Genomic DNA, 26,772 nt, shown 5'->3' with positions numbered 1-26,772 from the left:
GGATTTCAGGATTTCAAAGTTGGGGGTTATTTTATTTTTATTTTTTTCCTTTTTTACATTTCTATTTGCAATTTTATATTTTTTACAGAAATTGGAAAGTTTCTAAGGGAACTTTAAATGTGTTTAATATTATTTAAATTGAAATAATGAAGGTTAAAATAAAATTAAATAAAGAACAAATAGCTGCAATAATTATATTAATATTAATGTATAATATGAACTGAAATAATTAAACGTTTTAAATGATAAAATCGAAAGATATTAATTAAACATTAAAATTATTAAAATTCAATTAATGAAGGTTAAAATTCCATAAAACAACAAATAGCTACAATAGTAATAAATAATAGGAACTGAAATAATTGAAGTTTTAATTAATAAAATCTTAAGTTATTAATTAATTAGACATTAAAATTATTTAAATTGAATTAATTAAGGATAAAATATTAAAATTCCATAAATAACAAATAGATACAATAATAATAAATTATAGGAACTGAAATAATTGAAGTTTTAAATAATAAAATCATAAGTTATTAATTAATTAGGCATTAATATTATTTAAATTGAATTAATAAAGGTTAAAATTAAATAAAACAACATATAACTACAATAGTGATAAATAAAATTCCTTCATATTTAAGGAAATAAATTCATATTAAGTTGGGAACTGAAATAATTAAAAGTTTCAAACAGTAAAATATAATGTTATTAATTAGACAGACCAATTTCTTCCCGTTACTCACCCCCATGAATCCCGAGCTAAGCCCAACTTCCGTTGGGATTCATGGGGGTGAGTAACGGGAAGAAATTCGCCTGTCGTCTGCTACAGAACATATTTTTGGCTTTTGTAGCAGACGACAGGCGAATTTCTTCCCGTTACTCACCCCATGAATCCCGAGCTAAGCCTAACTTCCGGCGAAAGGGAATAAGGAGGATTACTAATTTACCCGTTTTAAACTTACTCAACGCTCTCCAAGACCATTCTTCATCAGATGTGTCCGTGCTGGATGATTCTGGTTCGTATTGAGGCGGAGTTTCTCTTTTTTTCAGTTTCATAAAGTCCGGAAGAGGTGGATTTAACCCTAATAAAATTAACCCTTAATGTATTGCAATGAGAATTAGGCTTAGCGGTTTAATACCAAGCCGACACATCTCTTCATAATTGCTTTCCATGTTAAAATAGCGAGTCTTTTGGAAATCTTCAAATTCGGCCCAATCTTCCTTTGGAAAATACTTCTCTAACGGTTTAAATCATAGGTTTAAATTTGTCCTCCATATTTAACTTTAAATTGGAGTTAATTGTAAAATATTTAACAAGCGACGAAAACCTAGCTTCCTTGCTTGAAAAAGTTGAATCTGAAAGTTTATAATCGCGCGCCAAAATTCAGCCAATAAGATATCAAGGCTTCGCAAAGGTCAAACACCTCATATTACGTCATCAACTTAGTCACTTTTATGAAAGCGGAAGGAGGTTATTCACTGTCGCGAATAATGAAGTTATGATAAAAGTAGGTAAATTAGGGAATAAAATAGAAATTTTAATTGTTATGATCAGAATATAAAACTAGGATTTATAATAATGAGTTCCCAAGAGTTAGAAGAAGGTGAAATAAACGAAGATTCTTCGGAATGCCCAACCCAAATGTTAAGCCTTGGCCAGGCAGATGTTGTTGGTGGTGATGGTGTTGCACAACTTTCACAAATTGGAACTAATTTAATGTATTCCGGGGGTAATTTGGATATAAATTTTAGTAATAGCAATCACAATCACGATGAAAATTTGGCCAATCTGTTTGTACCGCAAAAAAACTCTAGTTTAATACCCATACTCCCATTTATGGACAGAGACGAACGTTTGGAAAATTTTATCGGATTACCCCAATTACCTGGGCCTATTTTTAGGCCAAATTTGACAGTAAATAACAACGCCCCCAGTGATAATATTAGCGTAATTCGTAACGTTTTACCATTGCACATACCACCATTAGTTAGAGCACCACCGTTAATCACACATAATTTGGTTGCATTTTCTACGGTAACGGTAACGCCACCAAATGTCGATACATCAATGAATGATGTTGATTTACGATTTGAAAACGTTCAATCGTTGCCTCATAATCAATTACTAGATAGAAAGAATAAAGTTACTTCATTTCGTATAAAAAATCCTGCCAAATTGCCTAAACCAGCACCCGTGTTTAATAGTAACTCTCCTTCGTCTAAAGGACGGTCTTTTTCGTTTACGCCATTTCGCAGTACTAATTCACGTTATCCTAGACGAATGAGTGGTCATAAACCACCTGTAGTTTATAGGGAAGGTACAGCGAAGAGAAAACCTCTACGTATCCTTTTTTAAAGAGAATGTAGGACATAATCCCCCCATTTGAGAAGAAAAGGACATAATCCCTCAGGTAGGAGACAAAATCCCCCGGACAATTTCCCCCCGAATCGATGCCGAAGACAAAATACCCCCAGCCCCAGGACAAAATACCCCCAGCCCCAGGACAAATTCCCCCCAGCCCCAGGACAAATTCCCCCCAGCCCCAGGACAAATTCCCCCCAGCCCCAGGACAAATTCCCCCCAGCCCCAGGACAAATTCCCCCCAGCCCCAGGACAAATTCCCCCCAGCCCCAGGACAAATACCCCCAGCCCCAGGACAAATACCCCCAGCCCCAGGACAAATACCCCCAGCCCCAGGACAAATACCCCCAGCCCCAGGACAAATTCCCCCAGCCCCAGGACAAATTCCCCCAGCCCCAGGACAAAATTCCCCCAGCCCCAGGACAAAATACCCCCAGCCCCAGGACAAAATACCCCCAGCCCCAGGACAAAATACCCCCAGCCCCAGGACAAATTCCCCCCAAACTGTGTTCTTCGGAAGAAAATAAATGTAAAAAATAATATTTTGGAAAAGGCGTACCATTGTTACAATATTTCCAAAATATTACGAACCGAACCCAACCCAACCTAACCTAACCTAATCTAACCAAACCTAACCTAACATAACCTAACCTAACCGGGGATTATGACTGGGGAATTTTGTCTAGAGCGTAGGGGGATTTTGACTAGAGAGTAGGGGGATTTTGTCTACAGAGTGGGGGGATTTTGTCTTGATAGTGGGGGGATTTTGTACTCTTAACTTGGATGGGGGGGGGGGAAAATGACCGAAGGATTTTGTCTTGAGAGAGGGGGGATTTTGTACGTTTTTAAAAATGGGGGATTATGACCGGGGGTCTTTTGTCTTGGGGGTATTTAGTCCGTATACCTTTAAGGAAAGCAAATTAACATCTTTGTTTAATTATTGTGACAACTTTTAAGGGATTTAATTGTCTTTAACACTAATTATTATTAGCTAAAGAGCAAGCACAAGCACGTGTTTCTATCGAAAGTGTAGATAAGAATGCTAGTTACGAAGATTTGTTGGAACAATATAAAAGAATTAGGTTAGAACTTAGTCATCTTAGAACGGAGGAAAAAGAACAACTTCAGAAAAACATTCCTGCTGCTGCAAAAGGACGTAATAAACCCCATCAAAAAGATTGCAGGCATAGGAGGAAGAGTAAAAGCCCAAGAGCAGCAGTTCCTGAAACTAAATCGCCATCTAGTTCAAGGGTAATTAAATTAAGGTTTTTAATTACATTATTAAAGGAACCAAGCAGGGTTCATACAAGCCTGGAAATGTCAGGGATGTAAATTGTAATTTGTCAACTGAAAACTCTGGGAAATTTATGGTTTTTAGTGAAATTCAGGGGAAATTATAGTTTTTAGTAACACTCAGGGTAAATCATAGTTTTTTTTAGTAAAATTCAGGGTAAATTATAGTTTTTTTTAGTAAAATACATGGAAATTTATGGTTTTTAGTAAAATTCAGGGAAATTATGCGTTTTAGTAAAATTCAGGGAAAATTATTGGTTTTTTAGTGAAATTCAGGGAAAATTATAGTATTTTAGTAAAATTTAGGGAAATTTATAGTATTTTAGTAAAATTTAGGGAAATTTGTAGTTTTTAGTAAAATTCTGGGAAATTTGTAGTTTTTAGTAAAATTCAGGGAAATTTATAGTTTTTTAGTAAAATTCAGGGGAAATTTATGGTTTTTAGTAAAATTCAGGGGAAATTATGGTTTTTAGTAAAATTCAGGGGAAATTATGGTTTTTAGTAAAATTCAGGGGAAATTATGGTTTTTAGTAAAATTCAGGGGAAATTATGGTTTTTAGTAAAATTCAGGGGAAATTATGGTTTTTAGTAAAATTCAGGGGAAATTATAGTTTTTTTACTAAAATTCGGGGAAAACTCAAGGAAATTTATAATTTTTTGTAAAATTCAGGCAAAATTATAGTTTTTACTTTTTAGTATAAGTCAGGGATATGTTAAAATCAAAGAAAAGCTAAATAGTAAATAACAAATTTTTAAATGAAAAATTTCTAATTTTATTAGAAATCAAAAGGTAAATCGAAATCATTGGGTCAGACTCCAACTGTCACAAACAAGGAAGTTAAACCTCCAAAGGAATCTTCTCCAAAAGCAAATAAACCAAAACCTACAAAGGAATCTTCTCCAAAAGCAAATAAACCAAAACCTACAAAGGAATCTTCTCCAAAAGCAAATAAACCAAAACCTTCAAAAGAATCTTCTCCAAAAACAATTAAACCGAAACCCCCAAAGGAATCTTCTCCAAAAACAATTAAACCAAAACCTACAAAGGAATCTTCTCCAAAAACAAATAAACCAAAACCTACAAAGGAATCTTCTCCAAAAACAAATAGACTAGAAGAACCACTTCCAGTGCCTGTTGAAAACATTCCAGAAACTGAAAATGTACTTTAATTTTAACAGTTTTTTTAATTAATTAATTAAAAAATTAATTTAGAAATTAATTAAAAAATTAATTTAGAAATTAATTAAAAAATTAATTTAGAAATTAATTAAAAAAATTAATTTAGAAATTAATTAAAAAAATTAATTTAGAAATTAATTAAAAAAATTAATTAAAAAAAATTAATTTAGAAATTAATTAAAAATGTTAATTTTGAAATTAATTAAAAAAATTAATTTAGAAATTAATAAAAAAATTAATTTAGAAATTAATTTTTTAATTAATTTAGAAATTAATTTTTCAATTAATTTAGAAATTAATTTTTCAATTAATTTAGAAATTAATTTTTCAATTAATTTAGAAATTAATTTTTCAATTAATTTAGAAATAAATTTTTCAATTAATTTAGAAATTAATTTTTCAATTAATTTAGAAATTAATTTTTCAATTAATTTAGAAATAAATTTTTCAATTAATTTAGAAATTAATTTTTCAATTAATTTAGAAATTAATTTCTCAATTAATTTAGAAATTAATTAAAAAATTAATTTAGAAATTAATTAAAAAATTAATTTAGAAATTAATTAAAAAAAATTGATTTCTTAATTTAGGAGAAAGATGATGATGAAGATATTATGGAGCTCCGTAGAAAGGCCCTTGAGTCCCGTGCTCAACAAGTTGCCAAAGAAAATAGGGAAAAGGAAGAGAAAGCTGCCCTTGCTGCTGGTAATTATGGTTTAATACTGATTATTTAAGCATTTAATTAGGAATTGTTGTAATATTTTTGTTTATTTTTTGTATTAATTATTATTGATGTAAAAATTATTTCCCATTTATTTTTTAGCTCATCTTGCATTACAAACTAATTCTAATCAGGTAAACTTATAATTTAATGTTAATTAAGTTTTGTAATTTAATTTTTATTAAATATTTAATGTTGATTTTTCATTTATTTTAGTCTCCATCTGATAATTATGAGCCTGTTGATATGGATTTATGCAGTGATGTACCTGATACTCGTAAGTTTTTAATCATATAATTGTTTTCAGTAAATATGTTGTGTTTATAATCATTAATGTCCTTAATTTCTTTCAGAAATGACTGATTTGTCTGAAATGGAGATGGACACGGAAGATAATGAGAGTGAAAAGGATGAGGAAGATCTTGAGAGACTCAGACAACAACTTTTGAAGGGCTTGGAGTCTAAGAAGACTGTCAAAGTGCAAGTAAGGCTTCAATTTAATTATTTTAGTAATAATATTTGATTTTGGTAATTTTATAATTTATAATGTTTAATTTTTTTATTTTTATAGTTAGTCTTTAATTTTGTCATTTTCAGAATTAATAATCTTTAATTTCAGATCATTTTTATAGTTCATAATGATTAATTTTATCATTTTCATCATTAATTATCTTTAATTTTATCATTTTAATATTTAATTTTATCATTTTAATATTTAATTTTATCATTTTAATATTTAATTTTATCATTTTAATATTTAATTTTATCATTTTAATATTTAATTTTATCATTTTAATATTTAATTTTATCATTTTCATCATTAATAATATAATTAATATTTAATTTTCCTAATTAATAATTTCTAATTTTAATTATTTTTATATAATTAATAATCTTAAATTGTTTTATCAATTTAATTATTAATAATCTTAAATTGTTTTATCAATTTAATTATTAATAATCTTAAATTGTTTTATCAATTTAATTATTAATAATCTTAAATTGTTTTATCAATTTAATTATTAATAATCTTTAATTTTAATTGTTTTATCAATTTAATTATTAATAATCTTTAATTTTTAATTTTTTATCAATTTAATTATTAATCATCTTTTATTTTAATTGTTTTATCAATTTAATAATTAATCATCTTTAATTTTATCATTTTCCTAATTAATAATCTTTAATTTCATCATTTTCCTAATTAACAATCTTTAATTTTATCATTTTCCTAATTAATAATCTTTAATTTCATCATTTTCCTAATTAATAATCTTTAATTTCATCATTTTCCTAATTAATAATCTTTAATTTCATCATTTTCCTAATTAATAATCTTTAATTTCATCATTTTCCTAATTAATAATCTTTAATTTCATCATTTTCCTAATTAATAATCTTTAATTTCATCATTTTCCTAATTAATAATCTTTAATTTCATCATTTTCCTAATTAATAATCTTTAATTTCATCATTTTCCTAATTAATAATCTTTAATTTCATCATTTTCCTAATTAATCATCTTTAATTTTATCATTTTCCTAATTAATAATCTTTAATTTCATCATTTTCCTAATTAATAATCTTTAATTTCATCATTTTCCTAATTAATAATCTTTAATTTCATCATTTTCCTAATTAATAATCTTTAATTTCATCATTTTCCTAATTAATAATCTTTAATTTCATCATTTTCCTAATTAATAATCTTTAATTTCATCATTTTCCTAATTAATCATCTTTAATTTTATCATTTTCCTAATTAATCATCTTTAATTTCGTCATTTTCCTAATTAATCATCTTTAATTTTATCATTTTCCTACTTAATCATCTTTAAATTTATCATTTTTCTAATTAATAATATTTAATTTTATAATTTTCAAATTAATAATCTTTAATTTTTTCATTTTAATAATTATTTATATTTATATATAATTTAATATTCTTTTAATTTTTTGTTGCAGGATTCCAGTGTTGAGACTTCATTAGATTTAGTTCAAAAAGAGAATCTTCCAGAGGTTGTCCAAAATGAGAGTTCATCTACGGCCAAAGAAGCTGAAACTGTACCTGAAATACCTGGTACAAAAGACAGAGCTCCTTTAGAGGAAACCTCCCAAAGAATAATTGTGCCATCCAAAACTGCCACCAATAGGAAGGATATTCCCCCTAAACCTAAACCCAACGCCAATCTCATTGTTGTTCAACCATTAGCCAAAAAGGTAAGCTATAACAAGTCACGTAAATATATTTTCCCTATTGTCTACGTGTGGTCTGGGGTTGGGGATTGCGTGTTACTTTCGTGTGCACTTATGTAGTACAGTATTAATGTTTTCTAGCTCAGTAAGGTAATATTTAATATGGTGCAATGGTTGGGGTACATTAATTAAAGCCAAGCGCGGGTCACGTGGGTCCCCTACAAGTTCTCTTTCCAACTGTAGTTTGTAAGGAAGGAAGGTCAATTTGTAGGGGAACCTCGTGACCCGCGCTTTGCTCTGAGTTCTTACCACACCTAGCTAAAAATGTATTTTCGTCTATCCAACCTGTACACACAAGCCACAAACATACACACTAAGAGATCACAATGATAAAAGACAGTATGTCTTTCACATACAAGTAGTTAAAAACCTATTATAGGCTTCTAGGGTCAGGATAAGTTTACAAGGACAACTATAATAAAATAACAGCGACCCAGCCTTTATACATATTACCCTTTCTTCCTGAAAATGAATCTCATTCTAGCTACCAGGCCGTGTTCCCAATTACCTTTCCCCCCCCCCCCAGCCAACCCATGAAACCAGTCTTTAAAAAAAAATATTTCAAATATATACAGCTGTCTATCAAATTAGACCTGAACGCTGCTAATATAACCTTTTGACTTCTTTGACAATGCCAATGTTGTTTCTTTCCCAATACTTCTAAGAGCTGGAAGCAGATCTTTTCTTAACACGGGTCGCAACAAACTTTGTTTTAGCTCTATCGGAAGTCAGGGAAACTACTGTTAACAAATACCATAGCGCTAATGTACTTTCTTTTACAATTACTTAATTATTACGAGCTCCAAGATGGTAGCGGATCTCGCCTTAATTCGTTTCTATCCGCGCTTGGTTTTCGTGTACCCGGCCACTAACTAACACACACACTAACACAAAACCGTATGGCTAAGGTAGGTTTGGTTATATAAATATACTTTCTTTCACAATTACTTAATTATTACGAGCTCCAAGATGGTTGCGGTTTTGCCTTAATTGGTTTCTATCCTCGCTCGTTTTTCGTGTACCCGGTCACTAACTAACACACACACTAACACAAAACCGTATGGCTAAGCTAGGTTTGGTTATATAAATATACTTTCTTTCACAATTACTTAATTTTTACGAGCTCCAAGATGGTTGCGGTTTTGCCTTAATTGGTTTCTATTCTCGCTCGTTTTTCGTGTACCCGGTCACTAACTAACACACACACTAACACAAAACCGTATGGCTAAGCTAGGTTTGGTTATATAAATATACTTTCTTTCACAATTACTTAATTATTACGAGCTCCAAGATGGTTGCGGTTTTGCCTTAATTGGTTTCTATCCTCGCTCGTTTTTCGTGTACCCGGTCACTAACTAACACACACACTAACACAAAACCGTATGGCTAAGCTAGGTTTGGTTATATAAATATACTTTCTTTCACAATTACTTAATTATTACGAGCTCCAAGATGGTTGCGGTTTTGCCTTAATTGGTTTCTATCCTCGCTCGTTTTTCGTGTACCCGGTCACTAACTAACACACACACTAACACAAAACCGTATGGCTAAGCTAGGTTTGGTTATATAAATATACTTTCTTTCACAATTACTTAATTATTACGAGCTCCAAGATGGTTGCGGTTTTGCCTTAATTGGTTTCTATCCTCGCTCGTTTTTCGTGTACCCGGTCACTAACTAACACACACACTAACACAAAACCGTATGGCTAAGCTAGGTTTGGTTATATAAATATACTTTCTTTCACAATTACTTAATTATTACGAGCTCCAAGATGGTTGCGGTTTTGCCTTAATTGGTTTCTATCCTCGCTCGTTTTTCGTGTACCCGGTCACTAACTAACACACACACTAACACAAAACCGTATGGCTAAGCTAGGTTTGGTTATATAAATATACTTTCTTTCACAATTACTTAATTATTACGAGCTCCAAGATGGTTGCGGTTTTGCCTTAATTGGTTTCTATCCTCGCTCGTTTTTCGTGTACCCGGTCACTAACTAACACACACACTAACACAAAACCGTATGGCTAAGCTAGGTTTGGTTATATAAATATACTTTCTTTCACAATTACTTAATTATTACGAGCTCCAAGATGGTAGCGGATCTCGCCTTAATTGGTTTCTATCCTCGCTCGTTTTTCGTGTAGCCGGTCACTAACTAACACACACACTAACACAAAACCGTATGGCTAAGCTAGGTTTGGTTATATAACATAGCTAATAAAGAGTTTAGGAGAGCTTGAAATCCCTCTATTAACGGGAAAAGAATGTTTGCTTTCACTTGTTACCCTCTGATAGTTTAAATTTTATTATTTAAATGTGTTTTTAGTGCCAAAAACTTGTCATTAACTTACAAGACGATTCATCATCATCTGAAGAAGAGTCTGAGGAAGAAACAACTGATCAAGATGACAGTGACGCTGTTAAGAATGGCTTTCTCTTAGTTTTGGACTCATTTTTGAAGGAAGTTAAGGAAAAAACTGAATTACCCGCTCAGGTAAGCGTCTTGTTGCTTTTGTTCTTATAAAATCCTATTTTTTTGAAAGTGTCCCATAAAATCCTATTTTTTTGAAAGTGTCCCTTAAAATCCTATATTCTTGAAAATGTCCCGTGAAAATTTATATTTTTGAAAGTAATAATAATAGTCATCAAAGCTTTGTTCTACATTATTGAAAGTGTTTCATAAAATAATATATTTTTGAAAGTTATAATTAATAGTGTAAGCTTTGTCCTATATTGTTGGAAGTGTTTCATGAAATCCCACGTTTTTGAAAGTGTTTCGTGAAATCCCACGTTTTAGAAAGTGTTTCGTGAAATCCCGTGTTTTTGAAAGTGTTTCGTGAAATCCCGTATTTTTGAAAGTGTTTCGTGAAATCCCGTAGTTTTGGAAGTGTTTCATGAAATCCCACGTTTTTGAAAGTGTTTCGTGAAATCCCACGTTTTAGAAAGTGTTTCGTGAAATCCCGTGTTTTTGAAAGTGTTTCGTGAAATCCCGTATTTTTGAAAGTGTTTCGTGAAATCCCACGTTTTAGAAAGTGTTTCGTGAAATCCCGTGTTTTTGAAAGTGTTTCGTGAAATCCCGTGTTTTTGAAAGTGTTTCGTGAAATCCCGTATTTTTGAAAGTGTTTCGTGAAATCCCACGTTTTAGAAAGTGTTTCGTGAAATCCCGTGTTTTTGAAAGTGTTTCGTGAAATCCCGTATTTTTGAAAGTGTTTCGTGAAATCCCGTAGTTTTGGAAGTGTTTCATGAAATCCCACGTTTTTGAAAGTGTTTCGTGAAATCCCACGTTTTAGAAAGTGTTTCGTGAAATCCCGTGTTTTTGAAAGTGTTTCGTGAAATCCCGTATTTTTGAAAGTGTTTCGTGAAATCCCACGTTTTAGAAAGTGTTTCGTGAAATCCCGTGTTTTTGAAAGTGTTTCGTGAAATCCCGTATTTTTGAAAGTGTTTCGTGAAATCCCGTATTTTTGAAAGTGTTTCGTGAAATCCCACGTTTTAGAAAGTGTTTCGTGAAATCCCGTGTTTTTCAAAGTGTTTCGTGAAATCCCGTGTTTTTCAAAGTGTTTCGTGAAATCCCGTATTTTTGAAAGTGTTTCGTGAAATCCCGTAGTTTTGGAAGTGTTTCATGAAATCCCACGTTTTTGAAAGTGTTTCGTGAAATCCCACGTTTTAGAAAGTGTTTCGTGAAATCCCGTGTTTTTGAAAGTGTTTCGTGAAATCCCGTATTTTTGAAAGTGTTTCGTGAAATCCCACGTTTTAGAAAGTGTTTCGTGAAATCCCGTGTTTTTGAAAGTGTTTCGTGAAATCCCGTATTTTTGAAAGTGTTTCGTGAAATCCCGTATTTTTGAAAGTGTTTCGTGAAATCCCACGTTTTAGAAAGTGTTTCGTGAAATCCCGTGTTTTTCAAAGTGTTTCGTGAAATCCCGTGTTTTTCAAAGTGTTTCGTGAAATCCCGTATTTTTGAAAGTGTTTCGTGAAATCCCGTATTTTTGAAAGTGTTTCGTGAAATCCCACGTTTTAGAAAGTGTTTCGTGAAATCCCGTGTTTTTCAAAGTGTTTCGTGAAATCCCGTGTTTTTCAAAGTGTTTCGTGAAATCCCGTATTTTTGAAAGTGTTTCGTGAAATCCCGTATTTTTGAAAGTGTTTCGTGAAATCCCGTAGTTTTGGAAGTGTTTCATGAAATCCCACGTTTTTGAAAGTGTTTCGTGAAATCCCACGTTTTAGAAAGTGTTTCGTGAAATCCCGTGTTTTTGAAAGTGTTTCGTGAAATCCCGTATTTTTGAAAGTGTTTCGTGAAATCCCACGTTTTAGAAAGTGTTTCGTGAAATCCCGTGTTTTTGAAAGTGTTTCGTGAAATCCCGTATTTTTGAAAGTGTTTCGTGAAATCCCGTATTTTTGAAAGTGTTTCGTGAAATCCCACGTTTTAGAAAGTGTTTCGTGAAATCCCGTGTTTTTCAAAGTGTTTCGTGAAATCCCGTGTTTTTCAAAGTGTTTCGTGAAATCCCGTATTTTTGAAAGTGTTTCGTGAAATCCCGTATTTTTGAAAGTGTTTCGTGAAATCCCGTATTTTTGAAAGTGTTTCGTGAAATCCCGTATTTTTGAAAGTGTTTCGTGAAATCCCGTAGTTTTGGAAGTGTTTCGTGAAATCCCACGTTTTTGAAAGTGTTTCGTGAAATCTCACGTTTTTGAAAGTGTTTCATGAAATCCCACGTTTTTGAAAGTGTTTCATGAAATCCCACGTTTTAGAAAGTGTTTCGTGAAATCCCACGTTTTTGAAAGTGTTTCATGAAATCCCACGTTTTAGAAAGTGTTTCGTGAAATCCCGTGTTTTTGAAAGTGTTTCGTGAAATCCCGTATTTTTGAAAGTGTTTCGTGAAATCCCGTAGTTTTGGAAGTGTTTTGTGAAATCCCGTAGTTTTGGAAGTGTTTCGTGAAATCCCACGTTTTTGAAAGTGTTTCGTGAAATCTCACGTTTTTGAAAGTGTTTCGTGAAATCTCACGTTTTTGAAAGTGTTTCGTGAAATCCTGTGTTTTTGAAAGTGTTTCGTGAAATCCCGTATTTTTGAAAGTGTTTCGTGAAATCCCGTATTTTTGAAAGTGTTTCGTGAAATCCCGTATTTTTGAAAGTGTTTCGTGAAATCCCGTATTTTTGAAAGTGTTTCGTGAAATCCCGTATTTTTGAAAGTGTTTCGTGAAATCCCGTATTTTTGAAAGTGTTTCGTGAAATCCCGTAGTTTTGGAAGTGTTTCGTGAAATCCCGTATTTTTGAAAGTGTTTCGTGAAATCCCGTATTTTTGAAAGTGTTTCGTGAAATCCCACGTTTTTGAAAGTGTTTCGTGAAATCCCACGTTTTTGAAAGTGTTTCGTGAAATCCCGTAGTTTTGGAAGTGTTTTCGTGAAATCCCGTATTTTGGAAGTGTTTTCGTGAAATCCCGTATTTTTGGAAGTGTTTTCGTGAAATCCCACTTTTTTTAAAGTCTCCCCAAAAATCCTACATTTCTGAAAGTGTCCCGTTAAGCTGCCAGTTATTTAATCCTATAATTCCGAACAAAAAAGTCATCCACTGGATACTTGTAGGCGTGTTATTGGTTATGTTGTTGCTAGTAACGAGATCATACAGTCAGTACTCAGCGCCTGTTTAAATAAACCTCGGGTTTACTTAGTAGTAGTTAAACAATGTAATATTTGTAGTTATAGCACTTATTTCAACCATGAAGTGATATCTAGTTTACTAGGGAGAAGGTATAAGATGCCTAAGTATTCGCGCGCCATAGTCCTTCAGTCCCCATTTCAAAATACAAGGGGGGAGGTCAAACGAGGCCACCGGGCTATTTCGCTCATCTCCTCAGTCGGAAAATATGACTGTAATTTTCGTCATTCGCGTCGCCCTGACGTGAGTTTTCAAGAACCAATGAGATGCTGGTTGTAATTTAGAGGCGGGGATGGATTAACTCCGGACCTACGTTACGTTTGGACTGGAGATAAAGCTAGAAATGTGGCGCGAATTTATACCTTCTCCCTAGTAAACTACATATCGCTTCTTGTTTCAGCTTTTAATCAAACAAATTTAGTCGAATAGATCGCGTTACTGAAAAACTGATTCCCATCTCATTTTCTTGAAACTGCAGCTTCCCGAAGCTCCATTACAAACCCCTGTACCTCAACTGTCCAAAGCCCAACAAAATGAATATCGTAAACTAAAAGAGGAGTTGAATCGAAGAGACTTAGCTTCGACTAAGAACAAGGTTAAACTTGCCAACCCGAGTGATATTATTAAGAAAAATATGGCGTCGGAGATTGATAATCAGTTGAAGAAACAGAGAGAGGAAGAGGCTGCTGCTGCTGCCGCTGCTGAGATGAAGGAGAAACAAGCTAGACTTTCGTTGTGCGAAGAAAAACTGCGCAAGGAACGGTAAGTCACGATATTCTTTACTTTTAGCTTGAAGGGCAGGGTTCATACAAACTTGGCCGATAAAACTCAGGGAAACAAGTAGTTGACGAAAAACCTCGGGGAAGTTTAGAATTTTTAGTGAAATTCAGGTAAGTCAGGGTAGTTTGTGAGGTTTGAGCCAGCGGTCCGACATTCCCAAAAGTGATTTCGCGTTTTTGCCTAAGATTTCGTGATTTTGGTAAATATTTCGTGATTCTGCAAAGATTCCGTGATTTCTTCTTTGATTTCGCGATTTTGCCAGAGATTTCGTGATTTAGCCAAATATTCCGTAATTTTTTCTTTGGTTTCGCGATTTTGCCAACGTTTTCGTGATTTCTTCTTTGATTTGGCGATTTCGCCCACGATTTCGGAATTGCCTCTTTAATTTTGTGTGAAAGATTTCGCGAGAAGCGTGCGGGATTTCGTGTAAATGTCGGACCCCTCGGGTTTGAGTAAGTTTGCTCTGAAGGGGTTGCCTTCAACTATAAAGAAAACCACTCCCTTTATATGGGGGAAAAAGCCTGAAAGACTCAGGGAAATCGGTTTTCCAAAAGTTGTATGAACCCTGAAGGGGTACTGAAATTTAGCATGAAAGTTTGCATGGTGGTTATTGTTAAGCATATTTTTTATAGTTTAATAGTTAAAATTAAGTAATTAGTAAGAATTAATTAATTATTCAACGATCTTAAAGTGTGATTATCTTGTCAACAAAATGGTTGCATTATTGAAGTATGGTTTTGAATTTACATTTAAATGTCAAATTATAGTATGCAGGGTGGTTATTGTTAAACATATTTTATAGTTTAGTAATTAAAATTAAGTAAGAATTAAGTATTCAACGGTCGTTAAGTGTAACTCTTGACAACAAAATTGTTACGTTATTGAATTAACATTCCTGAAATTTAAATATCAAAATGAACAACGTGGTTAAGTGGCTTGTGTAACATGACAATCATAGATTTGAAACAAAATTCGCGCGTCAAATTTTGATTTTCAGTGCCACATTGACTTCGGAAGGGCATAGAGTTACTGTTCTAAATCAGGTTCTCTTGAGAAAGAACCATCAGGTTAAATCTGAAGAACTTCAGGTTAAGCAACTAAAACTGCAGTTAGCTGCCGCTGAACAGAATCTCTCAACGACTAAAAAGTCGTTGCAAGACCTACAGGGGCTGGTAGATATTTTATTGCATAACTTCTACCAGAAGTAAGATAAGGGACTGAAAGTAAATTGCTCTAGCATTGGTACTAATAGATCCTGGCATTAGTGAACAAATTTGGGGATTTTTATGCCGCTTCCATCGCGCTAAAACTAGAGATAAAAAAATTGGTCGAGTTCCAAAAACATTTCCTACCCCCTTCCCCTCAACCTAAAGCCGCGGATCACGGACGCGGGTGCTTGAATCTAGTTGGGCCGTCTACCGCCACGAGCGTCTCACGTTTTGGAGGGAAAATTCAGAAACCGCTACCAGAGGGCCAACCGTTCTTGTGTTATCAAGAATATTCACTTTCGCCAAGTGAAGAATTTAGTTAACTCAATACTTCTAGTCCCTTATCTTACTTCTGCTTCTACGTATTTGCGACAAAAAATTTCAATTCAAAAACGTGAATTTTAAGGTTACTGGTATACAAAAATCAGTTTTGAATCGCAAATCGTCGATAACAGTTTTAGAAAAAGAATGCATGACAATTGGCAAGGATATAAAAGGTCCCAGTTACGTGGTACCATCCACAGTTGGTAAAATCAATTTTAGACGAAAATCTGCTAGCTTTAGTAATAATACGGTAAGTCGAGACGATTTAGGCAGGGATACTAGATGTTTTAAGAGGGATTGGGAGAGGGAAATTGTGGAAGCGTTCGTTATCGGCGTGTCATGCGCAGTATTTTCACCGTCTACCGGATTTCTAGTTTTAGTACCATTCAAGACCAAATCTAGGTTGATGAGGGAGGTTGCGAAGTCTTGAGAGAAATAGGTGTTCTAACTGTTTAACGGGTTAGGTCCGGTGGGCCGCTAAAAATGGGGGAGGAATACTCAAAATAGTATGCTGCTACGAACTTCCCCTCGTGACGTCACACCCTCCTATCTCTTACCTCGGTTTTGGTGATCTTATTGGAGGTCGTCAGATCAGGCGATACAATCTAGGGTACATTAATATTGCCGTCAGTTTCCCGTAGCTCCTCCCCTCTGAGTACCACTCTATACTCGAAAATATGGCCTAAGTCTGACGTAGACCACCTGCCGTTTATTCCGAGTATTCGTCACGCATTTTTGCGTCCCACCGTACCTATTCTATTTCTATCAAATTCCCTATCCTCCCATCATCCTTAGCTAAATATAATAAAAAATACGGCTTCAATTTGTTCTCCTTTAAAGGGGAAAATCCAGATGGCGCGTTTTAGACTCCCGTTAAAATTAAATATCTCTCTGCCAAAGTCGCGTAAGACTGGGCTACTCATCCCTCTTTAAACATCTAATACCCCTGATTTATCGAAGGCCCGTGTCCCTTACGAAAATAATTCCGAAATTCTATGTAGAATTTGAAAAAGAGTGTGACGACAAATGTCGTTAAAAGAACGCAAACAGATTTTGTAACTGAACGCGAACGATTACAAAAGTTGGAACGGGAAGTGGCGCAAAGATTGGAAGAGATTAAATCAAAATCTTTGGGGATTAAACCGAAACATACACCCGTTTTGTCACCCGTCCATAATACTGTTCAAATTAATAAACCTAAAGTTGTTGCTACTACTGTTGTTGCAACCAATTCGAACGCCATAAAGAAAATAACCTTTCAACCTTCACCGCCACCTACATCGACACAAAATGAACCACCACTACCATCTACTAGTCAAATTTTATTAAGTACTTCGACAGACTCAGACTCATCGCAAAACGTTACCGCAATTACGAAATTACCACCCAACACAGTTCCAGTTGATTTACCAATACTCGGTCATAGTTCATATAAAAAACCACAACCACAACAACCCATAGCTTCAGTTGTGCCAAATGTTGATCCTAAAATGAGTCCAGTTGTCTTAATTGAGCCATTAACACCTGAAATGTTGCAAAAACACGGCACTGAGATCGCTGGTAGTAATAAACGAAATCAAAAGAATGCCACATTCGATTTCTCAAAATTACGAAGAAAGCGTAAAAGAAGCTGTAGTAATTTGAATGATATTACATTGAGATCGAAAAATGTCAAAAGAAAGGTAAATACGTTTAAATTAAAGTAAAAGTTTAGGTATCATGACATTATACCACCAAGAAGTGATATCTAGTTTATTAGGGAGAAGGTATAAGATGCCTAAGTATTCGCGCTCCATAGTCGGAAAATATGACTGTAATTTTCGTCGTTCGCGTCGCGCTGACGTGAGTTTTTAAGAACCAATGAGATGCTGGTTGTAATTTAGAGGCGGGGATTAACTCCGGACCTGCTTTTGGCCTGGAGATAAAGCTGGAAATATGGCTAATTTATACCTTCTCCCTAGTAAATTAGATATCACTTCTTGATTATGCCTTAAAAGAACGGCCTTTTTCTTAATATAAATGGAATTAAATATTAAAATTAATCAATAAAATGAATTATCTCTTATTGCAATATGATAATTAGTACATTTAATTAGTCTTAAAAATAGTCAAGGACAACTGCTAGTGGCGTCTGCTAGCCAGAACCTACCTTACCCTAACCTCTCTCAGCCTATGAGAATTCAACCAATCCCGTAGGGTTAAGAGGTTCTGGGTAGCAGACGCCATGCACCAAACCAATGGCGGGGGAATGGCTAGGCAGTAGTCCTTGATTGTTTTTAAGACTAATTAAATGTACTAATTACCATATTGTAATAAGAGATAATTCATTTTTTTGATTAATTTTAATATTTAATTACTTTTATATTTAGAAAAAGGTAATTAATCACTTTAAGGTATAATGTTATGTTACCTGAACTTTTAACTTTAATTATATTAGTTTCGGGCCTGTCTTAGTAACTGTAATATTATAGAAAGTAACTGAAACTGAAACTAACGAAGTCCCAATCGAAAACGAAATCATAAAAAGTTCGACTGATTTTACTTCTAATGAAAGTGAAATTGAAAGTGTTAAAACTTCTATGGATTTTCCTTACGAAAGTTGTTTATATCATCTCAGATCTTATCGGTATTCTATTTTAATTGATCATTTAAGTAATTAGTTAATTAGTATCGTAAATTAAATGAAAAAACCATAAAATTACTCGCAGATTAAGCCCTCATTGCCAAATTGAAGGATACTCAAACAGATTTTATAGTAAAATTAATCCACGTGAATATATTTGCAAATACGATACATCCGGCAAATGCAATGATGAAGGGTGCCAATATCAACATATTACTAACGAACACAAAATATGGCAAATTGAATTACTCGTCGATATTGTTTCGTACTGCCCTGAATTAGCTGGTGTAAGGAAAAATGATTCACCGTCTGTTACTCAAGCTAAAATTGGTAAGGATAAGTGTGAAATTTGATTTCTGCATACAGGGAGCCCAACGGTACTGTAATTCCTATACAATCCTATATATTTGAACCTGTCCTATAATTTCGTGGAAGGTCCTATAATATCCTATATTTTTGACATAGTGCAATTAAATTTTTGTAGTTAATAGTTTAGCATCAAATTTAGTTGTCTCTTTTAAAATAGAGATCACATTTGACTAGATTTGACCGAAATTGCGGAGTTTGCTCAGGATTTTTTAATTATAGCAAGAAGCGATATCTAGTTTACTAGGGAGAAGGTATAAATTCGCCACCACATTTGCAGCTTTATCTCCAGTCCAAACGTAACATAGGTCCGGAGTTAATCCCCGCCGCCTCTAAATTACAACCAGCATCTCATTGGTTCTTGACTCATTTTCTGACTGAAGAGAGGCGAAATAGCCCGGCTTCCTTTACGTCCCCCCTTGTATTTTGAAAGGGGGACTGGGACTATGGCCCGCGCGAATACTTGGGCATCTTATACCTTCTCCCTAGTAGACTAGATATCGCTTTTTGATTATATTATATCATTTAATTAAGTTCCTCTTAATTTTCAAAGTAAAATCCAATTTGTTATTTTTTTTTTATTATTTAGATTTTTCTACATAGTTTAAACTAAAATAGTGTTATATATGAGCATGCATTTTTATTCCTATATTTTCCTATAAAAACACATGATTTTCTCCTCCTATAAAATCCTATAATTCCTATTAGGAATTTAAATTTTTGGCTGGGCTCCCTGCTACGTGTATTTTAACTTATTATCTCCCGTTAGCCCAATTTTGCAAGAAGATTAAGAAAACGCCGCTAAAAGTCAGTGGCAATAACCAAATGACAAAACTAAAGCAATTGTACACAGCTGTTCTGTGTGAAATTTCACAGAAACTAAAACTAGGTATATAAGTTTTTTCTGCACCACCATGACCCCACCCCAACCCAACCTAACCAGATATCGAACCTGACTGCTTTCAACTTGCAGAAGCACCATACTTTGCGTCGAAAGTTCTTGCTAGAAAATTTATACCAACTTACTTCAACAAAGTCAAAAATAATGTTATGACCCCTATGATACTTGATGGTAAAAATCTGGCTCTGGAGAAGCAGAACCATTTTTGGAGAGACATAGATGAGGCAACTAACGTTCAAAACCATGATGTTGAAAAGAGATATTTTGAAGTTGACAAAAATGATAATAATATCGAGTCTTTGGAAAAATTGGTTCATTCGGAACCTAATAACGTTGATGTGTGGTTGAAATTGGCCAAGTGTCACATGAGCCAAACTAAAGAGTATGTTCCTGAGGCCTTTTCAAATATATATTCATTACGTACAAAATTATCGATGCTTCAATTTATCGTAGGAATAACAATAATCGTTTGAACAAAGCGTTAGACACAATGTCTAGAGCGTTAGAAGCTAACCAAGAAGATGAACGTTTATGGCAATACTACTTAAAGCTCTATTCACTTCATCCCGATAGTGCGGACGATATCGAATCGATGTTCGAGCAAGCTTTAGACTATGTTGATTCCTACAGCATTAGATATCGATATTTAGAAATTAGCACATCGTTCGAATCGAAAAGCAAAATTTGCATCGATATTTTTAATCATTTGATGGTGTCATCATCATCCTCCGAAGATATCAGCGTTTCATCTGCTAAATCTCATCAGTTGTTAGAGATTTTATTCAACCTCGTGCAATTGCAATTGTTGGCGAAGAATTCTGATAAAGCTCTTCATATTTTGAAAGTTAGTGTTCTTGAAGATCGTTTTTCCAGTGTAGATGATACTTGGTTCAATATTTTTGAATGAAATGTTTAGATTGCGTTAAATCAAATTGATTCATCGGAGGAAAGAGATAAATTTAGTGATATCTTATTTAAGCCATTCCTAAGTCATTTGACAACTCGTGATAAAGTTTTGTTGTGGTTAGTTTACGTCTATTTTAAACTGTTCGGATGTCTACCACCATTACTGTTAGAGCAAGGAACAACGTATCTTGGACGTTTTGTTCTCAAGGTATATGTGTAATGGAGACACAAACAAATCTTTATGCTTCATCATGTAGAGTTACCTGTTAGTATTTTTATTAACTTCCCTTCAACAGGAACCATTTTTAATTTGTTGGCCAAACGATGACAAAATTAAGAACGAATCTTTATCGTTACTTAAATGTGCCATTGAGAATTGCGTTGTAGGCGAGTCCGAAGAGACGTACAATGATTGTATTATTTTGTATAGCAATTTGTCTAGGCTACAAGTAATGCTTAAGAAGTATGTTTTTACTGTTATTCTTTATCAGCAGGGTTTGTACGGAACCTTTATAGAAAACCTGGATTAGGCAGGGATTTGGGTAAAATCAGGGATTTAAAAGTTCTGTCCTAAAACGTCAGGGATATGTCAGGGATTTTGTTTGGTATATCAAACCATGATTGCTTCGAGCAATTCTAAATATAGGCCAGGTGTTATTGTGAAGTGTGCTCTGGTAAACACGTCCTTAAAATTATCAAGGATATTGTCAAATTTCCTCAGGGATAAGCCGTTGGAAAAGCCAGGGATTTTCAATATAAAAATTTCGACCGAACCCTGCTTAGTTACATTCGAAGATACATATCATTTCATAAAATTTTTCACAGAGAAAGAGATGCAATTTCCGAACTAACCAAAGTTCTTGATAAGTTTCCCAAACTCGAAAAAATGTGGATTGTTTTGTCAAATTGTTATAGTATGATGGGATTGTTTGTGGAAGCCGAAAATGTATGTTTTGCAGCTAAAATTCACTTACAACGTTGATCATATTGATTACATGTTAGGCGTTGAAAACTGGTTTATCTCATTTGCCAAAATCCACGAGATTATTTGAAACTACTGCCACTTTTTACTTACAAACTCAACGACAAAGTGAAGCGTTATTGTTACTGAAAAATTCTCTTAGAAATTACCTCGTTCTAGATGATTCTATCGAAAATTTCGACTGCAGATTCATATTTCAAGTATTGTTGAATCATTTTCCTAAAGATGATTCAACACCTATCGTTAGCTTTAAACGAAAACCAGGCTTGAATTTTAGTGACGAGGATAAGGGTTATCTATGGATTTGTTACGTGTATGTTGAAGATTAACTTTTCTCACACTTGCAAAATTTTTGCAAGACAAAAATGTAACGAACATTTTTGCAGAACAATATTGCAAAGTCAATCGCGGCCGTATTCCGAAATTAAAGAGGCGTGTGAAAGTGCTTTGTTAACCGTTAAAACGGTTGACAGCAAGAAATATGTTTGGGAACAGTACGTAATTTTACGTTGACTAGGGTTCATACAAACTCGTGGAAAACTCATGGACATAGTTGACAAAAAAACTCGGGGAATTTTTAATAAAGATCAGGGAAATTTGTGAGGTTTGAGTAAGTTTGCTCTGAAGGTGTTGCTTCAACTATAGAAAACCACTCCCGTTGTTATTAACATGGGCTTAATTACATTTTATGCAACTTTGGAGGCTTATAACTCGGGTTCTATTAGAGATACGGGGATGTCCTTCGAGTATGTTATAGTCCTATTTGTCCTCTTTTCAACGGTAGTTAATACTTAGGGTTACAGCAAACAGTAGCCGAGTAATTAAGCAAAATGTTCGTTAACATTCCCTTCGTAGGATTAACATGGGCTTAATTACGTAATACGCAACTTTGGAGGCTCATAACTCTGGTTCTATTAGAGATACGGGGATGCCCTTTGAGTATGTTATAGTCCCATTTGTCCCCTTTCGAACGGTAGTAAATACTCGGGGTTACAGCAAACAGTGTCCCGAGTAATTAAGCAAAATGTTCGTTAACATTCCCTCCATGGGATTAACATGGGCTTATGTACATAATAAGGAACTTTGGAGGCTTATAACTCTGGTTCTATTGGAGATATGGGGATGTCCTTTAAGTATGTTATAGTCCTATCTGTCCCCATTCCAACGGTAGTAAATACTCGAGGTTACATCGAACAGTGGCCGAGTAATTAAGCAAAATGTCCGTTAACATTCCCTCCATAGGATACTCCATATATGGAAAAAAAAAACCTGAAAAACTCAGGAAATCGGTTTTCCGAAAGTTGTATGAGCCCTGGTTGACAAATGACCCTTATTTCATTTGGAAAAGAAATTAAATTAATTTTCAGTTACTTCCAAATGGCTCTTGCCTACTCATCGAACATTAATGAGCCAAAGAAACTCATTCACCGTTGCTTCCAAACACTTCCCGCTTTAATTGAACTTGAAAGCGACAATTCGGTATCCTACAACGATTACGCGTTTCATAACTGCCTTATTGATAAACTCTGCCAAAAATGTGAAGCATTAACAACGCAAGTGGAAATTTTACAAGAGTTCCTTACCGCTGCTCCAAATAATCTGCAACTTATGAAAAGGTTGTATAATTTATTTTTTACTCTTTAATTAATATTTTTAATTCATACACTTGATACAGTGAATAATTTAATTATTATTTATGTATTAATTTATTTATTTATTTATTTCTCCGAATGTACTGGTAATGTTTTTTCAATGTGAACATGTGTGATGTTTTTTAAAGTTTTGGTTAACTTTGTCTTCTCAGGCTAGTATCGTGTCTTACCAAACTTGGTGAGACTTCGAGGTGTTTCAATTTGTTGTCCAGTTTTTTGGAGGTGACGTCAGGCGCTCCTGAACTATGGATTATGTGAGTTGATTGTTTATTTATTCATTTGTCGCGTATTTTGGGGGGTTTCGGTTGTTTCGTTACGTTAGCAACAGGGTTGGTAAAATACTTTGGCTATAATTAAGTTGGCTTTATTCCTAACATTGCTTTAATAACATCGTTAAACTAAAATTTAAGGGAACCAATTAGGTATAGGGTGAGGATAGGGGGTGTGGCTTAAGGTTGGCGACTCCGCTTTTCCCTCAAAATGTCGGAGTGGGGTATTTTCAGAGATTTTGATATAGAGCTATCTGTTGTCGCTGAAAGTGAAATGTTCTTGCTGAAGAACACTTTTAGCATTTAGATTATAGTATTTAACTTAATCTTCATGTTCCTCTGTTAATTTTTCTCGTAACCTAACAACTCCCTGTGTATAATTGGCCAGCTACACCACTATGGCGTCGGAGTACTCAACTGACCAAGAGGTACTTTAAACAAACGAAAAAAAAATTAAATAAAAATATTCTCGGCCAATCAGGGCCCAGGTCTTTAGTTACCCAAGCCCACGCTGTCAAAAATTTACTTTTAGGTTCATAGACTGTACAGTAAAGCTTTAGGGTTATTCCCCATGTCTGTTGAACTTTGGCAACGCGTAAGTTACTGTCCTACGATATTTGAATGGTATTTGGCCCCACGTTAACTTGGCTTAGTTCGACTACGTGTTTACTTCTAGTATATTGAATATGAGAAGTCCCAGTGCCATCAGAGTCACATTGATGCAGCCCTTGAGAGGTTTCACGTTGGACTTAAACTGTCGTTACCGTCATGACGAGTTTAAAGACACCCCATTTCTTTATTGTTGTCCGTTGTCGAGGTAGGCAAATTTTTTAATTGGGATTTTAGATTTAACGGAAAATGTAAATCATGTTGAGGAATTTCATTTTGCATGATAGATTGTATTGCATAATGGGTTATTTTTAATATTAATGTAGGGAAACTAGATCTATCTAGAATTTCTTAAGACACTTACTAGAGACTTACTTACAATTGCATTTCCCGTTATATATATTGCTAAATTTCTTTGCAAAAGTTTTTATATCATTGTTTATTGAAATTAAAATGAATGGAAATGCTTGTTACACTCCGGTTCAAAAGTAGAAAGTTCCTCACATTGATGTTTTAATGTTAAATCTTAATCCACTTAAGGTTTTTTTATAGTACAAACTGCTTATGAATAAGGGTGTAACAATGGCTATTGTCAATCTGCAAAGTGGAAAGTCCAATGATATCTCAGAGCGGATCCCACGAATCTCCCTATAGTTAAAACGAATTCCCCTATTGTTCCAACGAACACCCCCTGTTGTTCCAACGAACACCCCCTGTTGTTCCAACGAACACCCCCTGTTGTTCCAACGAACACACCCTTTCGTTCCAACGAACACACCCTTTCGTTCCGACGAACACACCCTTTCGTTCCGACGAACACACCCTTTCGTTCCGACGAACACACCCTTTCGTTCCGACGAACACCCCCTTTCGTTCCGACGAACACCCCCTTTCGTTCCGACGAACACCCCCTTTCGTTCCGACGAACACCCCCTTTCGTTCCGACGAACACCCCCTTTCGTTCCGACGAACACCCCCTTTCGTTCCGACGAACACCCCCCTATAGTTCCAACAATATGGAACGTAGAACAATATCGAATATACATTGGACTTTCCAACAAGACCAATTATGATTTTATTTAATAACTTCAAGCTTGGTCAACGTTTAATTTAGACTTTATTGAAAATGTTCAGTTCTTATTCCGGTATATATTTTTAAAAATTGTACGAACCCTTCGTACAATTCCCATTCTTATTTAGATGCTATAACGTAGGGGTTCCAGTTACGTTTCCTTGACAAGCCATGATTAATATCAAACAGCCTTACTTATCATAGACCCCATGACAAAAGTAAGTATCAATTAGTAGCGTTGTCTTTAAAAAAACATCCTTTCCACGTACCATTTCCTAAACCCCTTTCAACGTTGAAATTCATCGCAACGCTACGATAATTGAGAATCTTAAGTAAGCCAGCAGAGTGATCATCGTTGAGTTAGTCGAACATGTTTATTTTTTTATTATTAATATTATTTAACGGAATTGGTGAAACAATTCTAATATACCCCCTTTGACTGAACTATGTATCAAGATTTCATCTATCTGTGAATATGTACAAATTATCGCGATTTAGAAAAAAATTTAGTTCATATTATCGTCGAGTCGTAGGTTTTTTTGCGGACATATCGAAAGCCTTCCCGAATCGAGCTTGAAGTTGCAGACGATTGCAGTAGTTTTTAACTTAAAAAAAAATGAATTATCTGAGACGTTCGTGAAGATTTATCTTTATTCGTACATTTATAAATATGCCCATTTAAAAAAAAAGAAAAGATAAAAAATTAAGTTTAATTATGGAATTTTTTTATGAGAAATAATAAAAAATATTGATATTGAATGTGTGTCTTGTTTAATTATTAAAGTAGTTTGGTGTTGTAATTGTATTGGATTCCCTTATCGTACGTTTCATAAGGATTCTACTGGCCAGGTCGAGGTCTTGAAACCCCCCCCCTCAGTTCCCCAGTTTGTGAGCGAGAGGGAAAGTTTTCTCTGCGCATGGGCGAAATTTCAAACCCACCACTCAGGATTCTCCGGAGAGAGAGTTCCTTTTCCACACGTGACTTAGCTATTTCCGCCTCCGTTTGCAATTTACAGTCGTCTGCTCGTCGTAACGTAACGTATAGAGTAATATCAGTTCAACCAGGGGTAAATAACGAAAGGAGTTAGAGACGCTAGCATCCGTAGTGTAGAATACAGTGGGACTTTCAAACGTAGACACAGAAAAGAGAAAACGCCTCGGTCGCGCCGCCTATAATTCAAAATAAGTATGATATTTTCCAACCAATAGCGTGGCAGCAAAGATTCGAAAGGCATGCTGGGATATCGATTTTCTCCTGTCTGCTAGTATTCGTCTGCTAGTGTTCGTCTGCTTACGACTGAGTGACAATTAGGCTTAGAGTAAAGTTTATTCATTAAGGTGCGCTTGAATTAGAAACATGGAACTTTAAAGTTGGTAAATTCCTTATTCGATAACGAAATGGAATTAAATGTCGTTTTTGCATCCTTCAATACAGTTTTAGTTGTTTTAATTTCTTTAGTCACAGATACAATCGATGATCCTGATCCCACAGTTCCCACTAAGCCTTGGCTCACTGGGCCGACTCTGTAACCGCGCACTTACGGCAAAACAAGTTTGATCACATTTTGAGGATTTCCCCGGCTTCAAATTGCAAATTGTTGACTTATCTTTCTTC

The 26,772-nt window shown here is 34.3% G+C and overlaps 1 protein-coding gene across 1 annotated transcript; it reads left to right on the top strand.

The window, feature by feature from the left end:
* The first annotated feature begins 1,459 nt into the window (after positions 1 to 1,459).
* LOC149615946 (uncharacterized) lies at positions 1,460 to 25,916 on the top strand. The gene is made up of 29 exons (XM_089857491.1): positions 1,460 to 2,345; positions 3,357 to 3,616; positions 4,439 to 4,819; positions 5,429 to 5,543; positions 5,662 to 5,693; positions 5,776 to 5,836; positions 5,913 to 6,043; positions 7,525 to 7,779; positions 10,148 to 10,315; positions 13,944 to 14,227; positions 15,243 to 15,417; positions 15,860 to 16,027; positions 16,779 to 17,459; positions 18,249 to 18,403; positions 18,486 to 18,730; positions 19,536 to 19,655; positions 19,740 to 20,049; positions 20,121 to 20,511; positions 20,584 to 20,781; positions 20,870 to 21,036; positions 21,399 to 21,519; positions 21,576 to 21,868; positions 21,942 to 22,049; positions 22,923 to 23,171; positions 23,360 to 23,461; positions 23,865 to 23,904; positions 24,009 to 24,071; positions 24,153 to 24,293; positions 25,286 to 25,916. Exons 1-28 carry the CDS (start codon positions 1,583 to 1,585, stop codon positions 24,246 to 24,248), a joined length of 6,132 nt encoding a protein of 2,043 aa, XP_089713617.1. The 5' UTR covers positions 1,460 to 1,582; the 3' UTR covers positions 24,249 to 24,293; positions 25,286 to 25,916.
* The last annotated feature ends 856 nt before the right edge of the window (positions 25,917 to 26,772 follow it).

This window comes from Phalangium opilio, unplaced genomic scaffold (assembly GCF_054372755.1).
Source record: "Phalangium opilio isolate 3A_F unplaced genomic scaffold, DU_Popi_V2 ptg000217l_1, whole genome shotgun sequence".
NCBI lineage: Eukaryota > Metazoa > Arthropoda > Arachnida > Opiliones > Phalangiidae > Phalangium > Phalangium opilio.
Note: the sequence above shows the minus strand (reverse complement) of the source record. Positions and strands in the feature narration are given on the sequence as shown.

Excerpts from the sequence above, each read along its gene's own strand:
- LOC149615946 (XM_089857491.1), top strand. The coding sequence starts at position 1,583 with ATGAGTTCCCAAGAGTTAGAAGAAGGTGAAATAAACGAAGATTCTTCG. Across the intron at positions 18,404-18,485 it reads TATCATCTCAGATCTTATCG|ATTAAGCCCTCATTGCCAAA; the intron begins GTATTCTATTTT and ends AATTACTCGCAG. Across the intron at positions 22,050-22,922 it reads AAGAAATATGTTTGGGAACA|TTACTTCCAAATGGCTCTTG; the intron begins GTACGTAATTTT and ends ATTAATTTTCAG.